Source organism: Apostichopus japonicus, chromosome 17, assembly GCF_037975245.1.
Source record: "Apostichopus japonicus isolate 1M-3 chromosome 17, ASM3797524v1, whole genome shotgun sequence".
Classification (NCBI taxonomy): Eukaryota; Metazoa; Echinodermata; class Holothuroidea; order Aspidochirotida; family Stichopodidae; genus Apostichopus; species Apostichopus japonicus.
The window spans coordinates 618,354-636,179 of NC_092577.1; the positions used below are offsets into that span (position 1 = coordinate 618,354).

Below are 17,826 nucleotides of genomic sequence, written 5' to 3' on the forward strand. Positions count from 1 at the left end.
AAGAAGAGCCGCAAGTTTTCAGGGTAGCCAGTCGTCACCGAAGAAGAACAGCGGAGCCTAAGTTATTCAAACCTGACTTAAAATGAGCCAGCTCATGGAATGGAGATGTACAGATGCTGGAGTTTCGTATATGATGAAGTGTGAAATATGCAATGATGACCATTAGTCGATGCGACATAAATTATGTGATGAACTCCCCTTCCCCTGCCTCCCCTGCCTTCCCTTTCCCCTATTTTACCTCACACCACCCCTCGCAGTCAAGACAAGCAAACACCATTAGTATATATGTATAATAGAGATATACTTGATGAACAAAATGCACAGATAAGAAAAATCTATTTGCATTTGCAGTTTTAAAGTTTCCTTTGATTACATTCAATTATCATGACTTAATGAATGAGCAATCTCATTATAACACCATCGCCAAGCGACATATGCTTGCATTTTCTTTTACGTTTACATTCTTTATTTTCTGTAATGGAGATGGCTTTGCAAAGAGTGATTCGAAAAATAACCAACTCATTGCATTGGTTTCAATGTCAGTCATCACTCTCAGTATTCTAGTGAAAATATAACAAGAAAAGACAAAGGGAAGGTATAATTAAAAGGCATTATCTCCAAATGGAATTATGACATCAATCATTTATAAAATGATAACCCCAGACACGACTATAATAGCACTTTAAAATCTAGGCCTGCAAGTGGAACAGACATGTTCTTAGCTGTTGTGGGTACGTTTTTCATCACAATTACTCTTTATGATATGAATTATGATGCTTGTGTTTGTGTTTCCTTTAAAGTTATTAGAGAAAAGTATCATATTCTTGAAATACCTGACATTTAATTCTAACGTTTAGTTGCTCTTTGAGAAGTATCCGACCATGTTGGATTTGGCGGAGTCAGGTATCAGGAAACGAGCATGTCTTGTTACTAACTGTGCGAGCTCTTGGACCAGAACTACGGCAGGATGATCATTAACCGTGCATGTGGCGAGTCTAGACAGTTATTTTTAGTGTCTGCTCATTTCTACATTAACCTGTCATTGTGCACTGTGTTTTTATATAATGAGGGAGGGATGGGGGATAGTTAGGGTCATGCAGGGTCAGGGGTAAGTAAGGGTAGTGACACAGGTTGCTGTAATGTGATTTGAGGTCAGGCTCAAATCCCCCCCCCCCTCCCTGATGTTCCATCTTGGACACGCACCTGGTCACGATGATGGCTTTTCGGGCGCAGTATCCAAAGTGGTATCTCGATTAAATTTAAATAAATGATATGATTGTATGATAAATCCATGCACTAGTATCACGATATTCAGGACTGTCGCCACCTATTATTGTACAATACATCTCTCATCGATATAAAATGAACAAATTCAATGTTAAAGGTTTCGTCGATAGAAGACACGAGGACAGTTTGTAGATGAAATGAGGACAAGAGATCTTCGCGATAAGCTGTTAGTCAATAACGAATCAAGAACGAATCTTGAAAAACAAACATTCGGTCACGTGGTTGGCTGTTGATACTGTATTGGCTATACAGGAAATACTGACAGGAAGCTGTTGACTGGGATCGGATGCGTATTTGTTTCATATGCCTAAGCTGTGTACAAACCTAAGCTGTCTATAAGATTAGAGTAAAAATAGAGTTATGCCAATATGTCCTATATGTAGAAGAATTGTGAACTTACTTGAAGACTTAGTGACAGCCGTACGTATATCGGTAGATTGTAACGCATTGAGAAAACATGTCATGACACAGAAAATTAAACAACAAAGACCTTCTACAATGTTTATCAATTGATTGAGACAAACTTCTGGTAGTATAAGGTTATGACTTACTTTGCCATTACGATAAAGATCCTAAGAACATGAGTACCTAATAATCACAATCAATGCGCTTTTCATGGAAGAAACGTAACGTGATATTCTGTAGTCGGTCTCCACATGGCGGGTTACACGAAGCCAAATCCATATCACTGAATGCCAGACGCGTATCCATGAGACGGGCAGGGGGGCAGGGAGGGGAGGGGCAGAGAGGGGAGGGAGGGGCAGGGAGGGAGGGGAGGCAGGGCCGTCTTAAGAGATCACCGGGCCCTGGGCCCGGCAATGGAGCGGGGCCCCTCAATCAAGTGAGTTCGAAAAAAGTTGCGTGAAAAATTGACATCCTTGACAATCGCTCAAGCATAGACATGCCTGCATTTACCACCCCTCCCTATGTCGCGCATAAAGCATAAAACTTTAGCTGAATAACATACGTGATATATCTAAAAGCTGAAATACATTATAGAAGAGTAATCTTCCAGTTGCCCTCCGTCCCTTCTCTAACAATACTGGACTCACGGTTTGTAACACCCTTGTGTTGAGTCTTTCAACTGGGGGAACTAACGGAACTTGCGGCATTTCTTGATCGTAAACTGTGTATGATTGGCTGAAAGTCAATCTTTTTGAGGTGTTTGGAGGTGTTGTAAGCCTTCAGGGCATTGTATATTCCAGGGTTGCCAACTCAGATTCGAATATTTAATGTCAAACTCTCAAGTGTTTCACCAACTCTCGTCACAAGTTGTCAAGTATCGAATTCAATCAGGCATAATGGCCTATTCAATAAGTTTTCCTCCCATATTAAGACATGGGTTACTACGATTGCGGGGCCCCTGGCATCGCGGGGCCCTGGGCCCTGGGCCCAGTGGGCCCATGCGTTAAGACGGCCCTGAGGGGAGGGGATGGGCAGAGAGGGGAGGGGAGGGGCAGAGAGGGGAGGGGAGAGAGGGGAGGGGCAGAGATGAGGAGTGAGCAGGGGAGACTTGGTAGAACCTTTGGAATTACAGTTGACAACACAAACACGGTGACATATATCATCAGTTTTGGTCCATTTTCTCTAGCTATAATGTTGCTTTTATTGCAAGTTCTCAATTAACCAGGCTTCCTTGGAACTCCAAATTGTTAGTTGGAAGTGTAACTTGAGTAGGTTCTGGGTTCTTTATCATTTTTCAACTATAGGGATGCGCTTGACGTCAGCTAGTTTTCCTTTGTTCAGCAAAGAGAGTGCTATACAATCAAATTATCAATTTCCGTTTCACATGGACTTACAAAAAAATTGTTTTTCTTCAAAATTCGTACTGTAAATATCCTAACATATTTACTTACAGTATATCACGACTTAGCTCTCTGCTCCTAATTTCATGTACATACTGTCTTAGTTTCGTCTGTTTTCGAAATTTTATAACATGGATGGCTTGTGCAATGATTTGAGGCGGCATTCTTGCAAGGACGTTACTTCTCTTTGAAACGTCGAAATTTTCAATGTCCCGTAGGTTATGATCCTATCTTCGTCCGGTAAACATCCCAGAACAAAACATTTTTCTTCCCTCACCTTTCAAGACATCGATCTGGCAGTTCAGGAAATGTTTTTTTGGCTCTTGAAACTAATTGGGATCGAATCTGTTGTTCGCTATGTAACACTGCCGTTTTGCAGTGGCTTTGGCATTGATATTAACTTTACGGAATTTGTTTTTGCCAAATTCGACACTTGACGGTCATATGGAGAATAACAATCTTATACTCCCACAAGGTACCTTCCGGTGGCCATAGCAACGCGAAACCCTTTCAAAAGAAGTTATTACATTTTATCCGTTTTTCTTCCAGCATTTTCCCATCTTTAATTTTTGTATAGGCTAAATTATACAGCTCAGATGTAAGTTTGTCACCTCCGCGTGAAAATTTCGTTGTTAAATTAACTTTTAAAGTGACGGAATGCCAGGTAAGTTCTCATCGAGGTCTACCGTTCCATTTACATGTATGCTTACCAGTTCTGCGATAAAAACTAAGCTGTACTGATACTAACGTTAGAGTTGGACTAACTTAGAGCCTATTCACGCTATATGCCTACTATAACGTTAGCCTAAAATTAAACTCCTGCCCCAAATTAGAGATATATTGTATCCTCGCTTCGTCTGTTGTGCTTCAACACCTAGCGTTAGGCCTTACAAGTTACAAGGCTACAGTATAAATCTGCAGGGTATCTCATTGTGGCAGAATCTGATCAAAGTAACATCTGTACTGTAGGCTACAGTAGGTTAACACTTGTAACAGTGAAATTACGTATGCAAAGCCGAACTTAGTTGAAAGACAATTAACTCATTATCTTTGACCTTTGAAAGTGCATTTGTTTGCTTAGCATCGTACAGTTACAGCTTCAATGAAGCCAGGGAAACTGTAAGCAAAAGTGATGCACAAAACCAAGTTCAATGCAATTAGTATAACTTGTAAAAAGTTTCATATAAATTTTGTCATACGCACCTAGGCAGCCATGTCACAGAAATACAGTACTGTAAACTACCTTACATACATCCATCTAGTAACACTAACAGTAACTAAAGGTTTCACACAACTTACTAATAAGCACCTGGGCAGCCACGTATTTAACAGTGCACTGATTTTTGTTTTGTTTTTTTCCCCATTTTATTTAGCTCCGAAAGGGAAGAAGGTGGAGAAGGACAAGGAGGACACAAATCCAACCCTAAAGAAGGGTACTTTTATATTTCCCAATGGTGACAGATATGGTAAACATGCCCCCTCTTGATTCTATCTTTCTTCTTGCTGTAAGATTGTTTTTAACTCTTCAATTAGTCACAATGAGATTTCATTTATAGTGTTAATTGTGTGTCATTTTTTATCATAAGTGAAACATTGTATTAATTTTGGTGGGTATGAGAGTAAACAAATTTGAATTGAATTCATATTTCAAATTGTGCTTTCTATTAAATGCAATGTGGACATTGGAAACAAAGGAAGTAGGTTTGTCTGTGTATAATGACCATAGTATGTAGTTAAAATGAATAAGGTTGAATTCTACTTATGTAGATATATATTTGCTACAAAACTACTGGTGCCCCAAGTTTGCGAATAGTACAGGAAACTTTCATTTCTAATGGCATCATTGCAAAGAATATCCTGGCATGATTTTGGTCGTCATTGTATAAATAAAAAGGTAGTTATAACTCACAATGTTTTCATAACCAAAAGGGAAATAGAATAATATATTCCATTAGTGCAATTGTTAAAGTCACTCTGTTTACAGTACTTAGTATTGTTCTATGCTTCATAGCTACAGTAACAATCACAGCTATTGTGAAGTGGGATGTGCATGTGCCATGTGTGTATTAATATACCTGTGTGTAAACATAACTAACTTTGAAAGGTAATATGTACACCATTTACCTACATTTGCTATATTATTAAAGGCCAGCCTAGGCCTGTCATATTGTATGCAAATGTAGTCCATGTAAGGTTCATGATCTCACTATATGAAATTGTTTTTATGCAACATACAACACTACATGGTGAAGTACGTTTATGTTAAATGATCTTGGTGATGTACTGTACTCTCACAACAAAATAAATTAAAAGAATTAAAAAACAAAAAGCTCTGAGTCACTTTTGATGCAATTAAGAGTTTTTCATAATTGAAATGACTGTGCAGTAGTATTTCAAGATACATCAATGATTTTTCGTTGAAGGCATTGAAGACTCGCCCCAAACCGAGTGCCGCCATCTGAAAAAGTTAACTTTCTGTTGCTTGCAAGTGAAGTTTTTACTCTGTCGCTACAAAATGCAGACATTAAAGAAACGTGATACCTTGTTATTTTTTATCTAGACCTGAGATGTCCATCGCCGCTATGTACACTGTTTCGTGGGTATTGACCGTAGCTGCATGTTTAGACTGTGCACTAGTGTCTAATTACCGACAGTAGCAAGTTGTGTGTGTATTTTCTGGGATCGATGGTGGTGTCTAACAATTCTGTTACACCTCATTCAAAACTAGGTCAGATTGCCGGCATGAGACGTTTCTTTGTGCGCGAGTCTTCAATGCCTTTATTGTTTACATTTTACTTGTATGGGATTTAACTCACAATACCATGCAAGTTTTACTAGCTTGTATTTGTGGCATGAAGTGGTTATTAAATCTTACAATTTGAAAACCCAAATAAATATCAATCATTGCCAAGTACCTTTAGCTTTTACCTAACCTCTGGACCATTTTTTCCTTTCAGATGGTGAATACTTTGAAATAGAGGGAGGAGGAGTCGAGAGAAGTGGTTATGGTGAACACACCACTGCAACGGGGGTCTGCTACCAAGGCCATTGGGCTAATGACAAAATGAATGGCCAAGGCAAACTAACACATCCAAGTGGAAGTTCCTATGATGGAGAGTTCGTGGACAATCAGTTCCATGGAAAGGGAACTTACAGATGGCCGAATGGAGCAGCTTACCAGGGCAACTTTGTTGATAATAGGTATAAAATCATGCTCTTTGTATCTTACTGTAGACATGGCAATTGTAAAGTGTTACACATACACTTAGTATTGCAGAAAGGCGCGTGTAAGTAAATGTTTCAACGTTTTCTTGTCCCGTGAATTCAACTACCAGAATCTGAACATTGCTAATTCAAACTAAATTCTAATCTTAACACATTTGCAGGTTACACTGGCAACAAAACTGAATTTATAATAAAACTGAACTTCTGTTGATAAATCTCTGTTATTTAGTGTCCAGTCTGTTCATGTTGGTCTGTGTGTTCATTTCTGTGACTGTGTGTCTAATTAATGTTTCATTTTCTTGTAATTGTCAGACTTGTTGGAGATGGTAATTACACAGATGTGGACCAACAGCAGTGGGGTGGAACTTTCCACAATAAAGCAGCACCTGGTCTGAAGTTTATGTTGTCCTTGTGACCAGTATCAATGAACAGAAGCTACACTGCTGATGTGATGGAGAAAACAAACACTATAAACTGAATGTCAGCTGTGTACAGCTCTACATATGTCTATCAATGGAATTATTGCATATATAGCTATATGCAAAAACTACAATCTATGTATCAGCTATTGACAGCTATCCTACACAAGCCAAACAATGGTAAATTATGGGATATTAACATAGAGAATAGAATAACTTATATCTGTATATCAGCTATTGACAGCTATCCTATACCACTTTATAATGATGTATGGTCTAACAATGTCTCGTCAAAAATCAATCACCATGGCATTTGCTTAGAGCTTGTTGTGTTTCTGTAGTAACTACTCCTACCACACCAAAATGTAAGCACAAAATCTAAATAAAAGTGTTAAAAACAGTGTAAGAGTTTGTTCACATTGCAGTGCAAATTTCAATGCACTGCAGTGCAAATTTCAATGTTATACCCTCTTCATGATACCTTCACAGCAAGTAATATTTACCCATTGCCTGTGTTGCATTTATGAGAGCAGGCCTTTATGTCTTAAAATGTTAATGTAGCACGTACGCTACGTTAAAACAGACTGTACACTGTTACTGATAAGGTATACTACACATAGATTTCACTGAACATTTCACTTGTAACTAGTAACAGCTGAATGCAGTGTACAGGGTAGATATCAAAGCAAAAATCTACTTTGAACTTTTGTTGCCTTTAATTAAATGAGGGCGCTGTGGATGTTTACCTCTCCCAAGGAAGTTTCCAGTCCATTCTTTCAAACTGTTGGTCTCCTGGGATAAACTGATGCATTCAGGTGCTATGTGTTACTCTTGGTAGGAGCAGGATATTATGAGTCATAGGTCATATGAAAGGGTCATTGCCTTTACTGAGCCCAATCTGAACTGAGGAAAACAACTTTTGTATTTTCTCTTCCATTTGTAATATCCATAATGCATATGTCTAGTGTTGTTAGTGTGTCAAACATTGTTAAGTGTACATACATTGTGTGATATTCCATATTGTTTGTCTAATGTAAGGTGTAGTGTTTTGTGCTCTGTATTATCATCCAAAGGTTTGGCTAATGGAAGGGTTTGGAGGGGATGTAGGTGATGGTGGGGATGCTTATGGTGGAGGGGGATGCAGGCAGTGGTGGGGGTAGAGGGGATGCAGGCAGTAAAGGGGATGCAGGCAGTGGGGGGGGGTAGAGGGGATGAAGGCAGAAGAGGAGTTGCAGGCAGTGGAGGGGATGCAGGCAGTGGTGGGGGTAGAGGGTATCATGAAGGTGGTGGTGGGGATGCTTATGGTGGAGGGGGATGCAGCCAGTGGTGGGGGTAGAGGGGATGCAGGCGGTAGAGGGGATGCAGGCAGTGGGGGGGTAGAGGGGATGAAGGCGGAAGAGGAGTTGCAGGCAGTGGAGGGGATGCAGGCAGTGGTGGGGGTAGAGGGGATGCAGGAGGTAGAGGGGATGCAGGCAGTGGTGGGGGTAGTGGGGATGCAGGCGGTAGCGTTGATGCAGTCATTGGAGGGGGTGATGGCAGTGGAGGGAGATACAGGCAGTGGATGGGATGCAGGCGGTAGAGGGGATGCAGCCTGCAGACAGTGGAGGAGTTGCAGGCAGTGGAGGGGGGTGCAGGCAGTGGTGGGGGTAGAGGGGATGCAGGCAGTGGAGGGATGCAGGCAGTGGAGGGGATGCAAATGGTGGAGGGGTTGCAGGCCTAGAGGGGATCCAGGCAGTGGATGGGGTATGCAGGTGGTGCCACAAATAAGGGTCTCACATTTTCAAGTCATGATTTTGCTAGCCACTGATAACTGGATGGATGGAAGAAATCTGCCATCACATCACAGGTTATTCAAAACCACTAAGATTAGCATAGAAGCCATTTTTTAATTTATTTTTAATTTTTAATTTGATTCAGATTGGTTACCAGGTTTTCAAATGGAAAGATCGCGAGAAAAGTGGGACTAGGAAGGGGAGGCTGTTGCTGAGTTAATCGATTTACAATCAAGATACATGAAGGAATCTACCTCAGATACGATCATACCAAACTTGATGGAATCTTAAAGCTGAAAGCCTGTTTGATAACATGCAGTTGAGATGGAAAAAAAAACTCCTTACAACAGTATTTGTTCTTTTTCTTTATTAATTTCGTTTATTTCTAAATCTAGTTCATTACAAATAACTGGATACTGGATACAATAACAAGGTTAAGTTCGTAAGCCGGCCACAAACTGACATAAAAAAGTCGCATCGCAACTGGACTGTCCGCATCTACTATATTTATGTGTGCGTCTTGTTGTATGATACTGAAGCAACACAAGAAAGTCATTTCCGAGAATCAACTGATCTTTGAGAAATTAACACTCATTCTGTGGATGGACTGCAGCATAAAATACTGTCTAGGGTCTGAACTATAGTCGGTGATCTCATGCAAAGTGGAGCTCGAATTGTCATCACTAACTTCAAGCTGCTTATAAAGAATCAAGACTTGTGCTCCCTTTGCCAAAGATAATGTTATTGCCAATGTGTCCCTGTATAGACCATCTGGTGACTAGACTAGGGATATTACTGGTTAATCACACGAGCCGAACATTCAACCCCCACAAAAAAAACATGAAAAGTAATATTAACATGCCCTTGCCGCGTGTAGACTTACTGATAAGACCTAACTAGGCTAACTTATACCCTAAATAACAGTGCATTACAATACACCATGCCAATTCTAAAATGTTATTTGTATAGTAGATTTCAACGACCAAATGGCCACACACTACTTCCATTTTGAAGTGACTGTCAATTAAAAGGACTCATTAAAACTTCACACAAAACACATTAAAGGGAATGTGATGATTTAGATGTTTCTTTCAAATTATCATTTGGATTTTGCTCTGCGGCAATGTGCTTATTTAATTGGTTGGCGTCCTTGAAGATGGCGCTATCACAGATTGATTAGGACTTGAATGATAAATTCATGTCGATTTTCAGGGATACTTGTCCAACTAATATGTTGCAGAAATTTGAGTTCGAAGCCTAGCCTACAAGATTTCTTAAGTTTATTACGAAAACGAGATTACGTTATTCTTTGTTCCATATTTCCACGTGCTTCTCCTATAATTGACCAAGAACCCAAGACTGTATTACCGTTGGACTTAAGCAGGGGGTAGGAGCCGAGGGGCACAATTTTTCCAAAATAGCAAATGTGCCCTACTGGCAAATAAAATGTGCGCCTCTGATGAAGAACTGTCTCTTGGATATCTTAAGCCTTTGTTAACTTCGTGACGACAATATTCGTTATATAGCAACGTAATGTGATGATGACGTAATGTATGGTAATTAGCGTGGCGTTGTCATGGTATTTTGCCCAGTCACCATGGTTACTTTGACGGTCTTAAATTCCTCCATGGATACCATTTCGTCTCCTATAAAAGAAGGAAAGTTATAAAAATAATAATTCAAAAACTCAAATTTTGCTCTTAGTAATTAATGGAAATCGAATTTCCATCTTTATGATTGAGTCCATTCTGTAGTTTAAAAACGAACTATAAATATACCAAACACGTATGCCAGAGTTCCGAATTACACAGGTGGTAGCAATGGTAAAACAGTGGCTTGAATACGCATTCATTCGTCTATTTGATTATCAAGACTGCTGGAATAAGATATATTGGGGTGGGGGGGGGGGGGTAGATACCCCAAAGATGATATTGTGAGTTAATAGACGGGCGATTCATCTGCCTTAATAACGGTACCAGAAGGGGGCAATATGTTATATTATGCTTTCAAGGCACGCTAGCATTATGAGATACAGTATGAACATCTTGTTTTCTGTTAGTATGGTCACGTGGAACTTACTTGGAAGCATGATATGATAGTGCAGCACTGATAACGAATACTGTTCTATGAATATTCACGACTCTTTCTTAAATTGCTCCTTATTCGTCATTTTGTCTGTAATATCATGTAAGATCGTGGTATCTGTTCCCTTTCTAAGGGACTACATATTTGCCGATGATCACTCTCACAATTTCAAGGACTGCTTTTAAGAGTGGATCAGAAGTTTGGTAGTTCGAGTTTTTTATTCTTTAAAATAATATATATATATATATATATATATATATATATATATATATATATATATATATATATATATATATATATATATACATATATATGTATATAGTAGAAAAGATGAGGACAACATGTAATGCCTTTAAATCCAACATAATACATAATTTTACGCCTGACGAAGGACCAGGGTGTCCGAAAATTTGTGCAGCGTTTAGTTATTCTATTCTAATCTAAATATTATGTTGGATTTAAAGGCATTACATGTTGTCCTCATCTTTTCTACTATATACATATATATGTATATATATATATATATATATATAAATATATATATATATATATATATATATATATATATATATATATATATATATATATTGCTTCACAAACAAGAACATTTCCTATGGATATTTCCTACTGGGGATGTGAATAATTGGGTGGTTGGCCTATAATTCTCAATGATATGCATATTCATAGATTAAACACCAATGAGACTTTCTTAGACCGTTCTCGACAAGTAGTTCAATACACATATTTTCAGTATTTTGGCATTTAGATATTAGATCAGGCAATGTACTGTGTACAAATGCTTACAAATGTCACTTAAAACGTATGAGCATAGACTTGTTTAGAGACATTTTATATAAAATACTGATAAACCATTACAATTTAACATTACAAAGAGACTCCACGGACGCGAACGACATTAGTAGAGAGCTCTGTTTTATCGATCCGTTCGGCCAATAGCAAAGACCGTGTTACCAGGGAGTTTCTCCCTGGTGTTACCCTGATACAAACAGATTTGTAAATAGTACGGGTCATGCGCATTAGGACCTTTTTTATGATAGCTCCGTGGGTTAGAACGCCTGGGAGCTACGTAATTACTCTTAAAACCACGTGATATGGAATCTTACCGTTTAGGTCAACATCCTTCAGCAGCATTGCAAAATCTACAAGTTTAGTGTAGTATGGCGCCCTCAACCACTCAAAGACATCTAACAGACCATCCTCGTTATTATCCAGCTTCAGAAAGAAGTTGCCAGAATTGATGTCGTCAGAACCAGAAGTAAGAGACCTGGAAAATTTGAGGAAAAATACAAGGAATTATATGAACGTTTTACGTAACTTCGATGAGCATAATGCGATGACAACGATTGTTAAATATTTGAGTATGTTTTGAGTAACACGATTTGTTCATTCTTACGTCACAGTTCTCTTCTGTTGTGGATTCCACTGTAAGCAATTCTTTCTTAGTATTACTTGATCTTACCCAAATAAAATAACCATTAAATGACTTTAGTATACTCTGGACTTAGCAATGAAAACTCTAACCAAATGCAAAAGAAAAAAAAAAAGGAAAATTGACAGCCTATATATATACTTATTCTTCAAGTTTGTGATTTGACTGATGTTTTGAAATATGCCATAATGTGTCTTATAGCGTAACTAAGATTTAAGTCGAGAACATAGAAAAAGAGACCAATTTGGAGGGGTGCGGGGTGGGGGGTAGGGTGGGGGGGGGGTTGTCCGCACTTTTATCAAACGAAGAATTAGTAAGAAGTTTAAGAAAAGTATAAACACAATATATTAATTTTATAAAAACAATAAATATGTAAAAAGTTTCACAGAATCTTGGTCACTGTCTAAAATATATTACTAAAGCGATATACGTTTATAACATTCATTGTTTATATTTAATTTATAAGCTGCAGCATAGGCTATCTTCAGTAGGGCTATGTTTGTATATGAAGCATTCTGGTGGGATCACAATCACCTATAGCATGCATGATTGGTGCGAACAAGTGTTCTGACTTTACACAGCAACATGTTACTGGCGAGAGGTTGTAGTGATGATCAACGTACACACACACACACACACGCAAACAGACATATTGAGATATTCTTACCGTTTGCCGATTCTAGCAGGTGGAGCACGATCGGCTCTTGCAATCTGGACGTCTTCCTTCTTGTAGGTTATTTGGAAATTAGATCTAGTGGACCCTCCTGATGGTGCCGGAGTACACCCGTAGACTGCCACCAGAAATACCTGGATAGCTAAACAAACTTGCAGAAGTGATGAAGACATGTTAATGTGATCTATACCGTGGTACTTCGGGTCTGATTCTGTCGGCTTCTGCTTCTGTTGCTGTGTTTGATGAGAACACGAGCCACTCCTTATAAACAGTTCAATCGAAGAGCCAAAAAAAAAAAAAAGACAACCCCCCCCAAAATACGTCATAGCTTAAAAATAGTTGTAAATGTCATAAAAACTATTCAGTTACCCTATGCTATGGGGCTGTTAAATGTCCTGTCATTGCAAATCATGGTTAGATATTGGATTGGCTTTCTCATACAAAGGCGATCTTTAACAAAAACCTGCCTGGCAGGCTATTCAGGTAAAAACATTCTGCTTATAACTACAGCGACTGCGCAGTGACCTAAAGTCACCCCCGTAGTGAAAATAATCCCCGGGCTTTACTTTTCCATGTAACACTACTAGTACTACTTTCTGGGGTTTGATTAAATTTTTCAGTTCAAAGAAAGGATTGCACTTCCGTGATAGTGGTTAAAAGCGATGTTAAAGATAATGTGGATGGTTAAATAACAGCCTGAGGTTGTTTTACCGAGAATGTGACACTTCTTTGTATCTATAAGGATGTTAGTTGAAGTTTATAGTCCTCCGTATACAGGATGGTGGTATTAATTATGGTACAAAGAGACATCGAGTAGCCTGTAAGTTGACGGTTGAGTTGTCTGATATCAATGTCTGTGGAAAGAAAGTTGTTGAACTTTAACGGTTGTATAAACCTAACGTTAACTGTATGATTTGTGTTGTTTTATTCTTCAGAGAAAGGGGTGGGGAAGGGAGAATAGGGTGGGACAGGGAGAATAAGTGGGGGGGGAGGGAGAATAGGTGGGGGAGGGAGAATAGGGTGGGAGGGAGGAAAGACCTTTCATTTGTCAGTTTAATGTTCGAAGACCTGTTCAGGTATGCAGTGAGTTCAGGGGGGTAGGATCCGGAGGGGGGGGGGGCGCTGGGGGCACGTGCCCCCACTTTTCCAAAATAGCAAATGTGCCCTACTGGCAAATAAAATTTGCCCCTTTGATGAAGAACTGTCTTTTGGATATCTTAAGCCTTTGTTAATTTTAATATTTTATTTTAATTATTTATTTTTAGTCTGTACATGCTATTTCTAAATGATATCCCATATCTTTTTGTAGCACGGTTAATAATAAACAATCTCAATAAATAGTATTGATAGGCATACTAACACATCATATATATTTAAGTGATATGTCTGGTGTGTTTAGGTTTATAGCATAACGAGTGGTGGTTGTGGAATGAGATAGTGCCCCCCCCCACACTTTTTTGGAAGCTTCCTACCCCCTGAGTGAGTTCCTTGCGTCTCTTTAATGGCATAAGAGAGGGTATTAACGTCCATTTGATGGGCGATTTAAAGCTTCACTGAGTTGACAGTAATTCTATACGTATACTATATGGTAGTTATCTGATTGGTGCAGATCGTTAGGAGACCTTAGTACGTCCTAGCTTTGCCCTTAATTAGTTCCACAGAACTTACTCCAGGCCCGTAGCCGGGAATTCTCAGTTGGGGCAGGGAGGGGCAGCAATTTAAGATGAGGAACAATCACCTTTTAAACACTTTACTGGGCGGTATATGGCCAAAAAACCTAACACTCTGACAATTTTGTATCGAGTTCCCAACCCTTCTAGCTATAGACTTGGTTTGAGTGTTAGAATAAAGCTGAAATACAGATCTATTCAAAAAATAATAATTCTTTTAAGGTGGTGCTATTGATTTTATTTCAGTATCTTGGTTCCAACTTTGTTTTGATTCAAAAAATGTGAAAATTCTACCTTTTGACCATATTATTTTCAACAAAAAAAAATCTATCTCCACTTAGAAACAGGCCAGCACCTTCATTTGCTCTAGAACAAGCCCAACACATAAAAAAAAATCTACCATGAAAAGATCAGGGCTATAGAGCATTGGACATTTGAACTATCATCGGAATATTGCCAACACCCCTCCCCCCCCCAAAAAAAGCGTTGAAAAACTCTTCATTGCTTAATAAAATAATATCTTGGTCACCCTACACCCTTTTTCAAAAATCTAATAAATATTATGTTTTTTCACAGGCTTCCTTACAAAATTAAAGCAATAAATATCGGCATAGCGCCACTAATTCGTTGTGAGAACGATTTGCATAATGCAGGTACGGTGCACGAATGCGTGTATATACGTGTAATGTATATGTATATGTGCTCATTCTCCTGGTAGAGGGGGCGTGTCCGCAGTTCTTATGACAATCCTAATATCTCAGTCATTTTTCAAGTTATTTTCCAAGTTTAGCCTCAAATGATAAGAAATATTTGATATAATACTATATTAACATAAAATACAATAAAAACTATCAACTTTATTACTATTGGTAGTATGTATTCCAAAATAGTGGAGTGTCAGCTCCGTGGTTAACGCCGGTGCCCTCCAATCATAAGGTCCCCGGTTCGAGTCACTCCAATGTTAATGTAGGCCTTTGTCGTCCAGTTACAGAGTTGTTAACAATTGACAATTCATAATCATGGACGTTAAATATGAATGTAAGAGACTGACTTTGGTCAGCTTGCGGCTTTGATAAGCCAACGAGGCTTCTTCGCGAGTTCCTGCTTGCAGGAGGATCTAAAATACATAAAATAGCTATTTGGGAACCTAATTTGCATATTTGCATATACATCATAGCCAAACATTAGTGAAACTCATCAGAAATAAATCAACAATTGTTACCATTTCCCTTAATAGAAGGTTCTTGTACAAACTATTCCTCTGAATTGATGTTAATTGAGTCCACGAAAAATCACTTTCTGCTGCTAAGGTCACATTGCCCTGTAATAGGGATAAGGAGTAGAACTAATTTGTATCTTTAACATGTGAAGTTTTTTGTTTTGTACAAATGGACGTGGCACAGTAGTCTGCACATGAGGGGGAGGGGAGAGGGGGGGGGGGTTCACGGCCCATACTGGCCTGCGTTACTCTTAGCCTACGCATTAAAAACATCTTTTGAACCCATTGCAACAGACAAGTGTTTATGGTAAGATATATATTACTTTATCATACGATGTGCCAGCCTAACAAAATGCAAATCACAAGTAAGTTGAACGCATAATATTCATCATATAACAAATAGTTTATAGTCTATTAGGTAACAAGATAATACAAGATGTTGATAACAATGGACAACATTAGGCTCATAAAGTTCATAGGTTCATAAAGTAGGATGTTTCGCTGTAAACTTTATTTCACACTTCTAGTTAAAACCTCCATCTCGGAATCTTCGCCATACAAGGCAATAAGATTGTGGAATTGTGCTAAAGATATAGACATTTTCCAGCTGATTTGTCAAACAATTTACTTTAGCCACCGGAATATCCGGAAAAACCGCTGATTACTATACTGGGCTTTTGAGTAATATCTGTTGGTAATACCGCAGACGAAAGATTTGACCTATATATGACCCCTACAGCAGTCGCTCGCACCACACTCATTAGCTTCACGCTCGGATAAGTGCATGCGCGAAATGTTGTAACGATCTGATTGGTTCATTGAGTTCATAATTAGTTTTACCATATATGATAGACGACCAAATAGTTACACCATGCTTTTTTACGGGGTTTTCCCTTTCGTCTTTGGCACATTAGCTACCATACCACAATTAGAGTAATGTACATCCGCTCGTTGAAAGATTAACCGTATTTTCACTTTTGTATTTGGCACTGTATAGGTACCCTACTACAATAAGGTTAAAAGTTTAATGGATCTCAAATGACCTAATGTAATGCTTGGTTTTAGCATATTATCAGTTACCACCATTGTTCCAAGAGCATAATTGAAAGTACAGATGGTGTGAAAATAAGGAGGATTGCAAGGTAACATAGATTGTCTCAGAAATCCAGCTTTATCAGTCGGAAATCCAGGTTTATCGAACAATAATCCGTGTTTTCGATTGATGATTCAGGTTGATCAAACGATAATCCATGTTTTGAACCGATAATCTAGGTTTTTCAAGTGATAATCCATACAGGTTTATCTATGATGATCCCGGATTTTCGACCGATTAACATGGATTATCCGGTTATAATCTTGAATTTTCAAACAATAACCAAAGTTTGTCATCGATAATCGAAGTTTAAAGTTGATATTCCAGATTCCTGTATTCCTGGTTGATAAACTTGAATTATCGCTCGATATATCTAATTATTTGGCATTTGGCTTGCCATACACGTCCCTATATGTAATACACTTGTGACAAATATTCACATACTAGGCCAACGAGAAATAAATATAATGAAGTTATACAAAATACAAAACCCGACCTATCATAGCATGGCCAGTGCCTTTTTAAAGAAATTATAAGTGGGTGGGCCATTTTCCAAAAGGGACCATCATGATACTATCTAAGCGGAGCGCCACTTTTTGTTGCCAAAAATGCCTCCCAAATTGCCGGAAATGTCACTTTCTAGGCCTTGTAATTTGCATTTAAACATTCTTTATTTTGAGATCTCATGTTTTAGAAAAAAAAATTATTCTGTAAAATCACTTTCTAGGGAAAAAATAAGACTTTGCGGTACTTAATAAGCTCCGCTTTATTCATTGTTTTACACAGGTAATTGAAGAAATAAAAACACGCTAGTGCATTTTGTTGAGGAGAGGCCGCATATGGGGAATTTATGTGTTAATTTTTAGGTTCGTGTTATTATTATTATTTGTTTTTCCAGCCACCTTCTGGGACCTACTGCAGGGGTGAGGGAGTGGGGGGGGGGGGTGGGGAGAGACTTGTAACAAGTCTAGTTCCGCTTAAGGATACATCACTTGAATGCACGCCACTGTTTGCATGTATGGTATTAAATTAATTATCCTGCTTCAAGGCTTCTTAACCCCAATCAGCCCTCCCGTGATATTTTGTAGTTGCGTACGTCATTCCCAGGTTCCATTAATAACAGTAAAT

General features: G+C 38.6%; 2 protein-coding genes across 2 annotated transcripts; one reads left to right on the forward strand and one right to left on the reverse strand.

Moving 5' to 3' along the window:
• Window positions 1-3,543: 3,543 nt before the first annotated feature.
• LOC139985101 (uncharacterized) lies at window positions 3,544-7,136 on the forward strand. The gene is made up of 4 exons (XM_071999300.1): window positions 3,544-3,756; window positions 4,466-4,558; window positions 6,050-6,293; window positions 6,630-7,136. The coding sequence occupies exons 1-4, from the start codon at window positions 3,750-3,752 to the stop codon at window positions 6,730-6,732; spliced, it is 447 nt and encodes a 148-aa protein (XP_071855401.1). The 5' UTR covers window positions 3,544-3,749; the 3' UTR covers window positions 6,733-7,136.
• Window positions 7,137-9,897: 2,761 nt separating this feature from the next.
• Window positions 9,898-12,962, reverse strand: LOC139984739 (uncharacterized). Its single transcript, XM_071998766.1, has 3 exons — window positions 12,711-12,962; window positions 11,718-11,878; window positions 9,898-10,154 (listed from the first exon to the last, which is right to left on the reverse strand). Exons 1-3 carry the CDS (start codon window positions 12,887-12,889, stop codon window positions 10,069-10,071), a joined length of 426 nt encoding a protein of 141 aa, XP_071854867.1. The 5' UTR covers window positions 12,890-12,962; the 3' UTR covers window positions 9,898-10,068.
• Window positions 12,963-17,826: the final 4,864 nt, after the last annotated feature.